Raw genomic sequence first — 14,964 nt, 5'->3', positions numbered from 1 at the left:
GAAACACTGCCAACAAGGATATTTATGTTTTTGACCCAATCCTTAAATATTTTGTCTTATGGACTCTTGCACAGTGTAAGCTTTCTTGCCAGTCATATTATGACAAACCTATAGTTCTGCATTCTAAACTCCTTATTTACCTTTGTAACTGCTTTTATTTTTTCTATATCTTAAACTTTAAAACTCTAAACTTTCCTCCACTTAGCTTAACGTGTCTCTGCTTTAAACTATAAATCCACATTCTCTATTCTAGCACTTAAGTTTGGAAGCCTCTTCCAAGATCTCAGATTAAATCCTCTGTTTAATTCTAAGCTTTGGTTTACAGGCCCAAAGTTCTGAGAATTCCCTGAATTTCAGATTCCAGCATTTAGTTTGGTGTTTAACCTCTCAAGCCAGGGCATCTCTCTCAGGGGTGGATAAAATCTGAAGGGGAATCAGGAGCTGCAGACTCCCAAGTGGTGGCCAGGCACTGCTGCAGTTTCCTGCTGACTTCTACCAGTACAGTATGAAACCAGGTTTGCTTGTCTGGGGGTTGAATTTGGCCTTGTGCTCTTTTGAAATGCAGATCAAAAGAGGCCAGGTCCTACCATAACCCACACCTTGAAGCTGCCCATCTAGCCAATAATCAAAATTGCTCCTCATCTTCAAAGCACTTCCCTTCAGAGTTCTTTTGAAGTGTTTGAAATCAGCCCATTTTCCCCATGCAAGTTAAATTGGAGCTGCCTTCTCCACCTTTTGTCTGCCCAAACAGACAGTAGCTCCTTGTATTTGTAGCTCCTTCACTTGGATAGACCAGCAGAAGTCACATTCTGCCTCCTGCAAGATCTTTTGCCTGTCAGACTTGCTTTCTCCTCAGCCAGCATAGTCTCAGTGAAGCCTTTTTATTTGATTGCCATCATCAGGTGTCTGGGTTGTTATTACTGAGAAATTACCACAGAATTACAGCTGTGATAAAGATATTTTCATGTTTTCCCTCTCTTTTCTTTGCTGGCTTTGGGTCTCTATTTGGCTGTAAATAGAAACAGAGAATCACAGAATGGTTCTGGTGGGAAGAGACCCTAAAGGGCATCAGTTCCACCCCCCTTCCAGTATCCCAGGGTGCTCCAAGCCCTGTCCAGCCTGGCCTGGAGCACTGCCAGGGAAGGGGCAGAAGCCAGGGCCTCCCCACCTTCACAATTTCTTCCTAACATCTAATTTAGCCCTGCTCTCTGTTAGTTTGAAGCCATTCCCCCTTGCCCTGTCCCTCCAGGCCCTTGTAAAAAGTCTCTCTCCACCTCTGCTGTCAGCTCCCTTCAGGTGCTGGAAGGCCACAGTGAGGTCACCCCAAAGCTTCTCTTTTCCAGGCTGAACAATCCCAATTCTCCCAGCCTTTCCTCCCAGCAGAGGGGCTCCATCCCTCAAATCATCTTGGTGGCCTCCACTGGAGCCACTCAACAGGTCAATGTCCCTCCTGGGCTGGACACTGCAGAGCTGGGTGCATCCTGTCACTGCTGCCCGCCTTGCATTCCCAGCCAGCAGATGAAGATGCTTGTTTATATTAGAGAACTGTTGTGAGTGCAATTAATAAACTGCAAAGCAGTTGAAGAGCTAAATATCATTATATAATGAGACCTCCTTCCCAGTAAATGATGTGAAAAATGATTTCTTGTGAAGAATAACAAATTGCTGTGGCTTTTTACCCTAATTGTAGATGCTTGATTCTAATTTGTTGTCATTTCCATGTAAATGAAGAGTTTTAGCTATAATTACTGCATTTATGGCAAACAAGATACTATCATTTTCCAATGCTCATGAAGCACTGGCATGTTTAGAAACAGAAGAACTGAATAATTATCCCCCTTGTGCAGCTCTAGGGAGGGGCCTACAAGTCATAGTATGCAAACAGGCCTTGCAGCTGATGCCATTAACCCTCTTCTGCATTTGGGGAGCCAACTCAGAGACATGAAGTGACTTTCCCAGAGCACTCAGCAGTGTTCCAGGTGCCAGGTTGGATGGGGCTTGGATCAGCCTGGGACAGTAGAAGGTTTCCTTGCCCATGGCAGGAGGATTGGAACTGGATGCTTAAAATAATGGCATCCTAAAGAACATTTGTTTCCAAAAAATCCCATTTTACTGTGATTCAGGATTTGTACTGTTTCAGCTCCCAGAACATCCCACAGCCAGTAGGGGCTATTAAACTATGGAGGAAGAGGCTCTGACAAGGGAAAGAAACACAAGTGACCTACTAGATATGATCTATTATATCCTTAATATTCCCACAGTAAGGATGGGAAATGGAATAAGAGATCAATTTACTTGCCCACAATTATACAAGAACTCAGGGACAGGTGTCAGGAGCTTAAAGGCTCCATTTGGTGTTTGATCACAAGAGAATCACAGTGGGAATTGTTGCTTAGTTCTGGATGCAGAAGGACTGGGATAAGACTTGTCCTGTTGGCAGACATAAGCAAGTTCATTTTCTTTTTGTGACTAACACTGGACAATGCTGCTCTTCCCAAGATTTGCAGGAAAATGAGTTTCTGTGATAATCAGATCTTATTTTTAGCATCTAATCGATGCTCAGGGCTTTGTGGTTTAATTAGTGGAATAACTGTTGGCTGAAAACACAGTCTAATACCTGTTTTTTCCTTCAAAGGTCAATTCCATCGTTTTTGTTTCCAACCATTTAGTCCTTTATTGATCTTTATGTCATTTCATGGGGAGTGCTGCATCTTGACAGATGAAATAAAGGCCAAAACTTGAAATAAGAAAAAGATATCATATTTTTTTTAACACAGAAATGGAAAATTCCCTATTTCAGCCCTTGCTGCTGGCAAATCCTTCGTATAGTGTCCCAGGAAATAGGATTCTGAAAATGACTTTTGTTCTTTATGGAAGGAAAAAAGCAAACCAAGAATCTTTTCCGAGCCTGATTAATATCAGACATAAACTGAAGCACAAAAAGAAATTTTGCAGTGTAGTTGCTGATGCTTTAAAGTAGATAAGGCCATGAGCTTTGTCAGGAGGGCAGGAAGATCTCTGTGGTTTGCATTTAGAGAGGGCTGAATGAGAAATGCCCTCTCCTCTCAGTATAAGGGAGTATCACGTGGCTTCAGCTGGAGATTTGGAAGGTGTTTAATCAAATAACTGATGCCTTAAGTTTTAGCTTTCACATTTTGCAGATTCTGGACTGCCTTAGTGTGTGACTCTGAACTTCATCTAAAGTGTCAGCAAGTTCTCCTCACAGTGTAGTCAGATGAAACAATCCTTTTCCAGCCCCAGAACCAAGGACACTGCTGCAGCTTCAGCCCCAAAAAGTGCAAACAACAGGAATTGAGGAGAGCAGCCTGGGAGGGTGGGACTGCACAACCTGGAGCTGTAATTGGACAATTAACTCCAATATGGAAATGGGCCAAATCTTATAAAAGTGTGAAAACTCATGGCTTGGGGTCCATCTTGGGTTCATCTTAGTTAGAGCCGCAGCTGGGCTCTTGCACTGCCCAAGGTGCATCCCTTGAGGGCCTTTTAATAAATCCCTCCTTTATTCCTTCAGCTCTGCCCAGCCTCTTTCCAGGTAGCCTCTCAAGGCACCATAACAGCCAGCACCCTTTTGCTGCTGTCCTCCAGCTGAAATGAGATGCTGTTGGAGCAGGGGGATGTGTGAGGTGCTCTCCACCTGCAGCTTCTCCACCTTTTCCACTCCTTCCATCCCTGCAACAGTTTTTCATTTGCAAAAATCTGTTCTGTCTTTGCCAGAATCTGTTCAGCCTTATACCAGACTATGGAAGAGGCTGCTGGGTTATGGAGCAGAAAACAGGCTTGGAGAAAAATGGGCATTAAAAGATAACACAGGACCAAATTCCATCTTGGGCTTTTTTCCTGTAAATTTACAGGGTCAAACCCTCCAGTCATCCCTCAAAACCAGCAGTGATTTTAGAGGGACTTGGTGCCACAAAGAGCTAAAATATTGGCTTGGGGTAGGGACAGAGATCCCCACATGGTTTGTGAGCTCAGCTCTGGTGTCTGGGATGGGATGGGATGGGATGGGATGGGATGGGATGGGATGGGATGGGATGGGATGGGATGGGATGGGATGGGTGCAGTTTTCCCCATGTTTGACCTGCTGGTTCCCTCTGACCCCAAGGGGACTTGGGCACCCTGACAGCACAACAGGGACCCTGCTGGCAGGAGGAAGGGTTTCTCTTCCATGGCTGCATCCTTGGCCACTGTCAGGTAATTTCCTGTACAAATCAGGAAATTAAGCATCTGAGGATCTGCAAAGTAAGGATTGCAGTGCACCTGGAAGCTTCTCCAAAAATCAGCCAGTAAGGTTGAGATTGTGTAATCTCAGAATGGTGGGGGTTGGAAGTGACCTCAAAGACCCTCTCTGTTCACACCCCTCTGCAGGGTGGTGGCCAGGGACACCCTCCACTAGCCCAGGTTGCTCCAAGCTCTAACGTGGCCTTGACTGCACTTGCTGGGGAAAGAAATCCAATCATTAAATTTGTTGGATTTATACTCTTGTATTCTAGTTCTTGATAACTTTACCAAATTTTAACTGTCGGGACCAAGATTTTTCCATGGTGCTTGTCCCAGACTTTTTAAGAAAACTGACCGAAGAAGTTCACCTGCTCCAGTGCCTGAATCACGGGAAGAATAAACCATTAATACATTTTTTACTGGAGACCTCTGAGAAAAAAATAATTGCACAGCAAACTTTTAGAATTGAGAGTGCAGGGATCATAAATACTCTGGAAGAGGTGTATCAGTGCTCTGGAAAAAGCACTGGAAAAGCCTGGAAAGCATTCTTTCATAGAACCTGTCTCTTCAGCTGCTGCTTCTAGGTAGTTCTATTTGGATAGTGGTATGTAAATAATCAGCACACAAATGCCACCCTAAAAAGTTTATTGAAGCTGCAAAGTCAAGGCCCATGATAAAGAAAGATTTTTCATCTTCAGCAGGATACAGCTTTGATGAGGAGCCTCCAGGGAGACCTCGGAGCCCCTTCCAAGTCCTCAAGGGGTTCCAAGAGAGCTGGAGAAGCACTTTTGACATGGGCATGAAGTGAGAGGAGAAGAGGGAATAGCTTCAAACTGCCAGAGGGCAGGGTTAGATGGGATATTGGGAAGGAATTCTTGGCTGTGAGGCTGGGGAGGCCCTGGCACAGGGTGCCCAGAGAAGCTGTGTCTGCCCCATCCCTGGAAGTGCCCAAGGCCAGGTTGGAGGGGGTTTGGATCAACCTGGGATAGTGGAAGGTGTGGGGGTGGAACAAGCCTGTCTTTAAGGTCCCTTTAAGCCATATGAGCCTGTGTTTCTCTGAAAGCTGCTGAATATGAACATTTTCAGCACACAAGAAGCCCATGAGCTGAGGCAGGGTGGGTTCTCCAGGAGCTGTGCCAGGGCAGAGTGAGGGAGAAGCTGATCCCACGTGTGCTCCAGCAGAGGTGTTGACATTTCCATAAACAAAGTTTGCATTTCCTCTCCCAGAGCAGACACAGCTTTTGAACACAGTGTGATCAGTAAATATTTAATCATGCAACAAATTGTGACAGCCAGTTCACAGCAATGTCCTGCTGATGCCTTTTAGGATAATGGGAGGATTTGTACCTTGGCTTGGATTTAACATCTTGTGCCTGTCCGGGGCCACTGAGGGAGAAACAAATTGTGTGTAGATGTCAATATGTGTTTTGAAGGTCCCATAGAAGAACTGAGCTCACAGAGAAATGCCAAGGCACAAGGGCAGTGCCTTTGCCAGCCTCAGTAAGGGGCTACTCACTGTGGGCAGATAAAGGGAAAACAGCTTAAAAAGTGCAAAGGAAAAGGGAAAGGAGGAACCAAACCTCATGCCATGGGGAAAGGAGTGTCAAAAGTCCATGGGGAAAGGAGTGTCAAAATGGGAAGCCCATTTTAATTCCTGCTTCCTGGGTGAGTGTGGTGGGTTGTCTCCCCATTTCCATTTATTTTCCAAGAGATTTGGGCAGGTTGGGGCAGTCTTGGGTTGCAGCCATGCTTGGGTTGCAGCTGGACAGGCAGGGAAAAGGCTGTAGATGGTGCAGTTCAGGGGCCATGCAGTGCCATGGTAGCTGTTAAAGTTCACTGGGTTAATTCAAAGTTCACCCAAGCAAAATTTTTATCTGAAAACATAAATAGTAATTGTCAGTTTGTCATTTGTTTGATTATCCAGCTGTTCAAGTCTTCTCGAGTTGGGCAATTCATGCATCAACATTCCCATCAGGTAGGCGTAGTTGTTCTGGAATTAAAAATATGCTGCCTTCCAGGCAGATGCCATTTTCTTTTATTATTTATTTGTGCTAGTAAGTAAATTGAAAATTGTGCTTTTTTAAGGGAAAGGAGCAGATGCACCCTTGTGCCATTAAGTTGTCAGAGCTGAGCAGATGAAGCACGGAGCATTTCTGCAAAATTGTTCTCACAAGTCTCATTTGGGAAAAAAAGTTTAACCTGCAAGAGAAAGGGATGAAATCTGTAATGGAACAGGGCAGGTTGCTTGGTATATACAGACTGATTGAAAGTAACCAATCTTTTCCTTATTTTCTGCACTTTAACCAGCTCTCCTTTGCTGAAAGGGTGCAGCTTTGGAGTAGATATAAGGAAAAAATTCTTGACTCTGAGGGTGGTGAGGCTCTGGCACAGGATGCCCAGAGAAGCTGAGGATCCCCCATCCCTGGCAGTGCCACATTTTCACCACTGGTTTGGGGGTTGTGGTGGAAAGTTATTAAAAGGAAAGGTGATGGATGAACCTTCATCAGTAGCAGGATGGAGTTCTGGAATGAAGCTGGGAGTTCTGGATTTGAAAACCAAGCAACATCTGCAGGGATGAGTGATAATGTGCCATGGAAAAACAGAATTGCTTGAACTGATGATTAAGAGAGAGGATATGATTAAAACAAGCTGATTAGATGAAACCAAAGTGACAAGACAAAGCAGCAGGGCCTCCAAGAGGGGAGTAGGGAGACACGACTGATGGCAGTAGGACATGAATTATTGATTGAAATCTCCACCAGAAGTCTTTGCATTTTCTTATCTGGGAAGGGAGAGAATGAATGAGAAGAGAACAGAATTATTAAACAGCTTTATCATTGCACTGGAGTGGATAATTAGGCAATTAGGATTACTAAAAGTTGGCAAAGCAAGAGGCCCTGAGGACTTGTGCTCCTGATTTTAGAGGAAGGTGGAGAGGGAAACAGGGAAAAGCCTTTGGTGAGAGATTTGGTGGTGCCTTGTGGTGAGGCTGAAAGGCAGAGCCAAGCTCCTGCACTCAGCCCCTGCAGCTGCCAGGGCACAGGGGGGCACAGGAGACCTGGAAAATGAACAAGAACTTGTCTGAAGATGGACAATCCTTAGAACAGCAGCAGGGAGGGAGATCAGGGGGGAAGCCTCAACATAAATGGGATCTGGACCCAAGTGAGTCCAGAGGAGACCACAAAGATGCTCTGAGGGCTGGAGAAAGGCTGGGAGAGGTGGGAGTGTTCAGCCTGGAGAAGGCTCTGGGGAGACCTCAGAGCACCTTCTGATTTTGGGCATCCAGTGCCATATACCCTCAGGTGTCACCTGCTGTCCCCTCCTCAGCCTCCTGCCTACATCTGCCAAAACCTGAACTTCCAGCAGGGTTTTGCTCACAGGGGGTTGTGCCTGTCCCTTTGGGCCAGGTCCCACCAAAAAGGGCCAGGCAGACACCCCAGGCTGCTGCTTACCTCTGCAAACGAGCCTCACTTCTTTAGCTGGCTGCTCATTTTGAAGGGGAGAGCTGGGTAAAACTGCCTAAAAATAGCAACATTGCATCTGTAGCTGTCTGAATTCATCCTGCACTGCTCTGAGGCCAGTGCCAGACAAGCATGCTCCTCCTCTGCGCTCCTGACCGGCTTAATGTTAAGCTATATGTTATTTAAAATTAATTTGCAGAGATGCAGACATTATATAAATCGCTGAGGAAATGTCAGATTATGGATGTAATTTGCAGAAGTGCTCCACGCTCATCTTACTTAGCTCCCCATGAAACCAAGGGATCAAAATTAAGCTGAGGCAGAGAGTTTGGAGCAGTGACCATCCGAAAAGTGCTGTGGAAGATGAGCGAGCACTGCAGACACTTGTTAGTCATTCACACCCAGAGACTCTTGGAATTTCTTCAGGACATTCAGTGATCAGAGAAAGGAGGAATAAAGGGGATGATGACAAATACATGGACTAGTGTATTTCTTACTAATTATTTGCTTGCCCTCACTGGCAAGTCACCTGGTGTTCTTGGAGAGTGCTGCATTTTCATGGGAAGGTGCCAGCCACAGCGTTCCTCTCCCAAGCCAGAATATTAATTATGGATTCTGTTGCATAATTAGACTCTGAAGCCCAGAATTAATTGATGGTAGCTGCTTAGCATAGATATCAATTCTACCTTGGAATAATGCTCTGTCTCCTAGCCACACACAGATGGGTAAATCACTGGAGCAGAGAGTTCTCAGTTTTGGTGGCACGGTGGCTTGGGATCTCCTGCCAGGTGTTAGAACCTTGGTGACATGAGAAGTGTTTGTAATTCATGGTAACCCAGTGCTCCTTGACTTGTCCTGGCCCCAGCCTGGCAGGTCTGGGACCTTGGCTGGGACAGCTCCATGCTCTCTGCTCCTTCCTAGTGCATTGAAGGTTTCTGAATTTCATTAATTTGGGGCCATTATTTTTCTCTAGCAGAGGTCAGAGGCTGTGGCTGCATTAATGCATCCCCTGGAGAGTCAGGGAGAATCACCTTGGGCTGTTTTTCCCTGGGTGGCCTGGGTTGATTTCTAAAGGCACCTCATGGCTGAAAACAAGGCTGGGTTTAATAACAAACAAATGTGTAATAGCAAATAAAGATTTGTACTATCGAGCTGGTGGGCCCCGGCGGGTGTGCTGCTGTTGTGTGGTGGAGCAGAGGGGAACAAAGCCAGAGTCTGTGTTCATTAAAAATAGGTAATGGAATATTCTTAGCTCAGCCCCTGCCTCTGCCTTGGCAGAAATACTCTGGAGTTAATTGCTGCCCTTGTTCAGCTGCAGGAAAATGGGTCGGCTATTGATGAGATCACTGCTCCCATGGAATTGTTGGGAGAGGGGTAAAAATAGGCTTTGTTCTCAGCTGGGCACTGGGGGTGCATCTGTCCCCAATCCCTGTGTGGCTGAGCCACTGTCACCTCTCCTCCTGGCAGTGTCACACCTGCAGACCCAGCCCGGGGCAGCCATGGGTTTCCTTCCTCTCTGGGATTCCACTGGGAATTCCATCAAGCTGTGCCAAGGGAAACACAGGTTGGATATTAGGAAAAAGTTTTTTACAGAAAGAGAGATAAAGTTTTGGAATGGCTGCCCAGGGAGGTGGTGGAGTCACCATCCCTGGGTGTGTTTACCAAAGCCTGGATGTGGCACTGGGTGCCAGGGTTTGGTTCAGGTGCTGGGGCTGGGTTGGACTCAATGATCCTGAAGGTCTCTCCCAACCTGGTCATTCTGTGAATTCTGTGAATCCAGGGCATGCAAGCTTGGGCTGGCAGAGGAGGATTGTGGTGGCACCTTCATAAACTGAGTTTTGCATGGCTCAGCCTATGCAGGCCAGGACTAATGATGGGGAGAGCTGATAAAACAAAACCTCTTGTTCTCTTCTAGTGTTGTGTGTGTCCCTCTCCTGGATAATTCATCTTTGTTTTTTCTCAGCTCCTCATCAGAGATGAGTGCACCTGTGCCTCTTTCACACGTGTTCACCTTTAGCTACTTTGGGATCCTTCTGTTTGGAAGGTGTTGTGGTGCTAACACTAGAAAGGGAGTATTCAATTGAACTTGTGTTGTATCTGAGACATAAAATAACCATTTGCTGCTGGCCCTCCTGTGCCCCCTCCCCACTCACAGAAGGGTGCTCTGAGTGCTGCAGGTGCACCTGCAGACACTGATATTGCCAATTCAAGCTTTGAGGGGACGTTTCATAAGAAAGCAGGCTTGGAAATCAGGTCTAAATCCATAAACTACCTGTTACATTTGGGATTTAACACACTCTGGAAAAAATATCCCTCAGAAGGACATTGCTGCATCCAAGAGTCCCCTGTGCCTTTAGCACTGTCCTCCTGGAGAGATGAGAATCCTTGATAAAACACACTTGCTGAGCCTCCAAAACCCCCAATATTTAACTGTTTATTACTTCTTACCTATGAGCAGGAATTTGTTAAAATCCTGTCAGATCCCTGTGGGCATTTTGCCCTGGGTGCAGTGCAGACACAGCCAGTGCCCTGTGGTGTTAGTGACTCCTGCAGCCACTGCTGAGCCCTGGCAGCACTTTGAGATCAGTGAATATTCCATCCCAAAGCACCTGCCATTACACAGTTTTAACTCCCAGCTGTCATATTTCATGTTTTACTCAACTGTCAGGAGAAGAAAGTCGCAGTGCTGGCAGGACAGATTTGCTTGGGTTGGTGATTTAGCACCTCCAGTGCCATCCCAGCCCTCTGGAAGCTTCCCAGAGCAGCCAGTGGCTCTTCCAGAAAATCAGGGGAATAAAAGGCAGTGAATAATACATTTTTAACCATCGTTACAGGCTATACAAAACACAGGGAAGAATATCCACACCGAGGAGGCCACTGGAAGGGGAGAACTGCACTGTAAGGTTTTCTCCCAGTGTGTGCATGAAAATTGATGGTCAAAAATCCACAGCCTGAAATCCTGGTTTTTATTTTCCTTTTTAATTCACTCTGAAGATGTGATTGCTCAGCCAAAGGAGAGCTACTTGCCTGCCAACTCACTCCAAGAGTTTCTTGTGCTGATTTGCTGCATTTGCTTTTTTCTCATGAATGAGAAAAGAGGAAATCTAATGTTCAGCCTTATCAGCTTGTCAATTTAATTGCTGTCTATTTTAATGTTATCACTATCGTTTGTCACTAATTAATGGAAGTAACATGATTACAGCTTTTATTTTTCCTTATTTTTCAGTGAGAAGCTGGATGGAGAAGCTGAAAGATAAGGTAGGAGGCTCAGTGTTTCAGTTCCTTTCAAAGCAAGCCACTTTTGCTTGCAGGAATAAATAAATTTATGTCAGTGCAGTTCTCTATACAGACAGTTGAGAAAGGGCTTAAAATTTTTTTCTGGGAGGCAAATAAACCAGATGCTGCTGGTATAGAGTGGTGTGAATCCAAAATAAATCCCTGATGGGTTGTAACTAAGAGCAGGAGAGACAGAAGTGTTTGATTGATTTCTCTGCACCAGAAAATGACCTTGGCAGATAAGCTGAGTTGCTTTTTTTAATTTCCCCTTAACTTATCCTAGAATAGTTTTGGTTGGAAAGGACCTTTGGAAGTCCATCTAGTCCAGCTCCTCAGCACTGAGCAGGGGTATCTTCACCAGACCAGGGATTTAGGACCCTGTCCAACCTGACCTGGGGTGTTTCCAGGGACCCCAGGGTAAAGAATTTACTTCCACTCCTTTTCTCTACATGCTGAACTCAGTTCTGGATGCAAATCCAGAGGCTCTGGTGCTGCTCTCTGGTGAGAGGCTGCATGCCATGCCAGTGCCTCTGGATGAGGCCTTTCCAACCTGCACGTGCTGCAAATCCCTGCAAGGAGAATGATCAAATAGAGTAAAACTGATAAACTGGTAAACCAGACTCTGATCCTTCCTCCCTGGGCTGGTCCATGAATCAAGAGCTGTGCCAGCCACAGGCAGTGATGGCTTTTTAAGCTCTGCTGCCCTGGAGCAAATATTGACATTTCAGAATGGTTGTGAAGCCTTCCAAGTGTTGTGTTGCTGACAGCAGAGCCATGAAGCTGGAAATGAGGTGACAGCAAGAACATTTTGTGACTCAACAGGCCTTGGAAATTCTTGAACAGGATCAGAGTCAGTAGAAACAAAAGCCATCACAAGGAGTGGGAGTGATCTCTGAAATCACATCTCTGAGCTTAGGCAGGCTCACCCAACCAGCCCAGCCTTCCCACGTGCTCCACACCAAATTCCAGCAGCACTTTTGCCATCAAATCAGAGCAGAGAAACAGGGGCTGGGTGTCTGGTGTCCAGGACTGGGGGGTGGGAGGGTTCCAGGTGGGTTCCTGCCCAGCCCTTTTTTTTCTGCACTAGGAAGGAGGCAAGTCTAGAGGCAGTCTAGAGCCTCCTTGGCCTGGGATTCATCCCGAGCAGATGCTGAAAGGACAGAGAATGGTTTTCCCAGCCAAGGTAAAGAGCAGCCCCCGAGGCTGGCTGTGTGCCTGCAGGGGTTGCAGCATGCACAGTCACCTGCTCATGCCAACACGTGGCACAGCACGAGCTTGGGGACATGGGTGTCTTCTCCCTGAAGCTGTAGCTCTCACATCTTTCCTCTTGTCACCTTGTTGGCCACCTCTGTCCCTCCCTGTTGCCAAGGGGCTGCATGCTCCAGTCTCCAGCAGAGCTCTGGGGAGTCTGAACCTGGTGCAGGCAGCCCCTGGGTGTGTGGCAGTGCCCAGCACAAGCCCTGCTGTAACTGAGGGACCACTGGTGTCCAAAGAGAGACTCACTCCTGAGCCACCTCCCTCCTTTGGGATCTCTCACCTGGCTCACATTTTTCCTTAGAAAATCCCAACTAAAAACACTCCCCACCACTCCCGGCCAGTTGCAGTTGTAGCAAATCACTTCCAAATAAACCTGTTCATCCCATTCCCTCCTCTTCCTGAGTTTATCAGCACCAGTCTTATCTGCCCCTCTCATTTGTCCCCATCCTCTGTTTTATAATCCCTCCACCCAGGAGAGAATTCCAGCCCATCTCTGAGAGAAATGTCCTTCCCTGTCCCTTAGATGTGGGGCTGTGGGAGCAGGAGCACAGGGTCAGGGACAGATTTATGTCTGGCCTCCTGCAATCACTGTGCAAATGCTGCATTTGGTGTGGCAAATAATGGACATGGAGTTCCTCTCCAGTTCTGCTGTTATCTCAAAGCACAGCAGGGCCAGGAAGGGCATGAGCATGGATTGGGTGTATTGAAAGCATCCCTAAAGAAGCAACATTTTCCACATAAAGGGGTGAAAATGTGGCTCTGGCCTGTGAAATGGGGTTTTCTATCAAGAAAGTGCAGAAGCCCTCAGAAGTTGGGCTGCAAGACACAGAAGGGCTGGATTTGTGTCACATCACAGGTTTTTGGGGTATAAAACATTGATCTGGGGGCTGGGGGAAGCCTGTAAAAGGCCATGGGCTGGTCGGGTGTGAAAAAGGCTCACAGACAGACTGAGGGGTCCATTGTGATTTCTGACATGGAAACTCAGCTGGGCAGCATGTAAAAGCCATTTGCAGCTTCCCCTCACTGCCCATGCCAGCAGCAAACTTCCAGAAATAGAAAACCCCACCGCTGCACTAATTAGGTCACCCAATTAAGGCACCTTAATTGCCTGACAGTGACACAGCCTTCAGCTGTGTCCTCACTAACCTCCTTTTTCAGGAGCTGGGCTCAGGCATGCAGCCCCTTCCCAGCACCTGAGCTGAATAGGGCTGGGGTTTCTGGGAGGGTGTTCAGGGAATCTGGACAATGCAGCTGGAGATCCCTCAAGCTTTAGGATCCAAACACAGAGGAGCTGTTTTTGTTTAAAGCACTGAGTAGGATCTGGAGGGGCTTGGGGGACAAAGCAGCCCTCCCTGGCATCGTGCCTGCCCCAGATGAAAGCAGTTGTTGTCATTCTCCAGGTAAGTGTACAAAGGCAGGCTAGTGCACCTGAATAACTTTTTATTTTCCTCCCACTCAGTGGATTATGGAAGGGAAGGAATTATGGTGTGTGTGCTGTGTTGTGTTTTGAGAGCACAGATGAAGAACAGGTGCTGTAAGCAAAGGGCTGAGTCTCGCTAGGAGCTGTCTGCAAGTCCTCAGAATTGGAGCCTGCATCCCATGGCAGGTGTAAAATCGATTTTTGGGGGATGTAGCAGGCAAAGGGTGAAGCTGTAGTGGCACAGCAGAGAACTGTGGCTGCAGGGTGAGGAGAGGCAGAGCTACAGAGTGGGGAGCCAGGCTCTACCTGCCTCCCTTGCAACACTGAGCCCACCAGCCCAAATTACATGACGATTCTGAAGTAACCTGGCACTTTAAAACTTAGATTACTTTTCATTTAAAGCAGCAAAATATAAAATAGCAGCACTTGGGAATATTTTCCTGAGGATTTAGGGTGTTTAGATGTGTAATTTTAGATTAGCCATGCTGTCTGTATTTTTTTGTTTTAATGGGCAGTGCAGACATATGGATCACAGTGATAGAATTGGGGCTGGTTTACTTTTGCTGTGCTCCCCTTAAGGCCACCTGAGGGTGTGTGTGCCCTCCCTCTGTGTCACCATCCTGCTGCCATGCAGGGAACCCCTTCCCATGGAAATCCAAAGTGTTTGGCTCCAAGATTTTGAGTATAAAGCCGAGGAGGCACCGGTCTTGTGTGCTCCTCTCATTTGCCCCATCCTCTGTTTTATAATCCCTCCACCCTGATGAGGATTCCAGCACATAGTGGCCCATCTCTGAGAGATTATGTCCCTCTCCTAAAGGCAGGCAGGTACTGCAGGGTCTCAGCTGTCACCAGTAAATATCTGTCAGGAAAAGCTGAGTTGTGCTGGTGACCAGCTTGCTCCTGGAGGTGGGAATCATCCCGTGCAGGCAGCCCAGTAAACTTTGAGGAAATCACTGTAGGGATAGATTGCAGTCCTTGGCTGGTGAAAATGGCTCTGAAAGGATGGCTTTGGGAGTGTTGCTCTGCTCCTCTCTTCTCCTTTTAGGCAGGATACATGTCAGGGATGCTGGTTCCTGTGGGAGTTGGAATAGCTGGAGCCCTCTTCATCCTGGGAGCGCTCTACAGCATCAAGATTATGAATCGCCGGAGGAGAAACGGCTCCAAGAGACACAAAAGGAAGGTATGGAAACTGCCAGGGGAAGGAATGGAAACTGCCAGGGGAAGGAATGGAAACTGTGAGCCCTTCTGGCTGGAAGGCAAACACAGCCTGGCTGGGGTCTGGCTGGGCTGGGGCACCTCGGTTACGGGATG

General features: G+C 46.9%; 1 protein-coding gene across 2 annotated transcripts in view; it reads left to right on the top strand.

The window, feature by feature from the left end:
- The window catches only part of ARMH4 (armadillo like helical domain containing 4), a 55,385-nt gene that overhangs the window by 36,444 nt on the left and 3,977 nt on the right, over nt 1-14,964 (top strand). For both annotated transcript variants that reach the window (XM_021534647.2, XM_021534646.2), the window contains exons 6-7: nt 10,927-10,958; nt 14,699-14,833. In XM_021534647.2, the coding sequence (XP_021390322.2) occupies nt 10,927-10,958; nt 14,699-14,833 (167 nt within the window). The remainder of the gene's footprint in view (nt 1-10,926; nt 10,959-14,698; nt 14,834-14,964) is intronic.

The sequence above is a fragment of the Lonchura striata genome, chromosome 6 (assembly GCF_046129695.1).
Source record: "Lonchura striata isolate bLonStr1 chromosome 6, bLonStr1.mat, whole genome shotgun sequence".
Classification (NCBI taxonomy): Eukaryota; Metazoa; Chordata; class Aves; order Passeriformes; family Estrildidae; genus Lonchura; species Lonchura striata.
The sequence above is the reverse complement of the archived record's forward strand: the minus strand, read 5'-3'. Positions and strand labels throughout refer to the sequence as shown.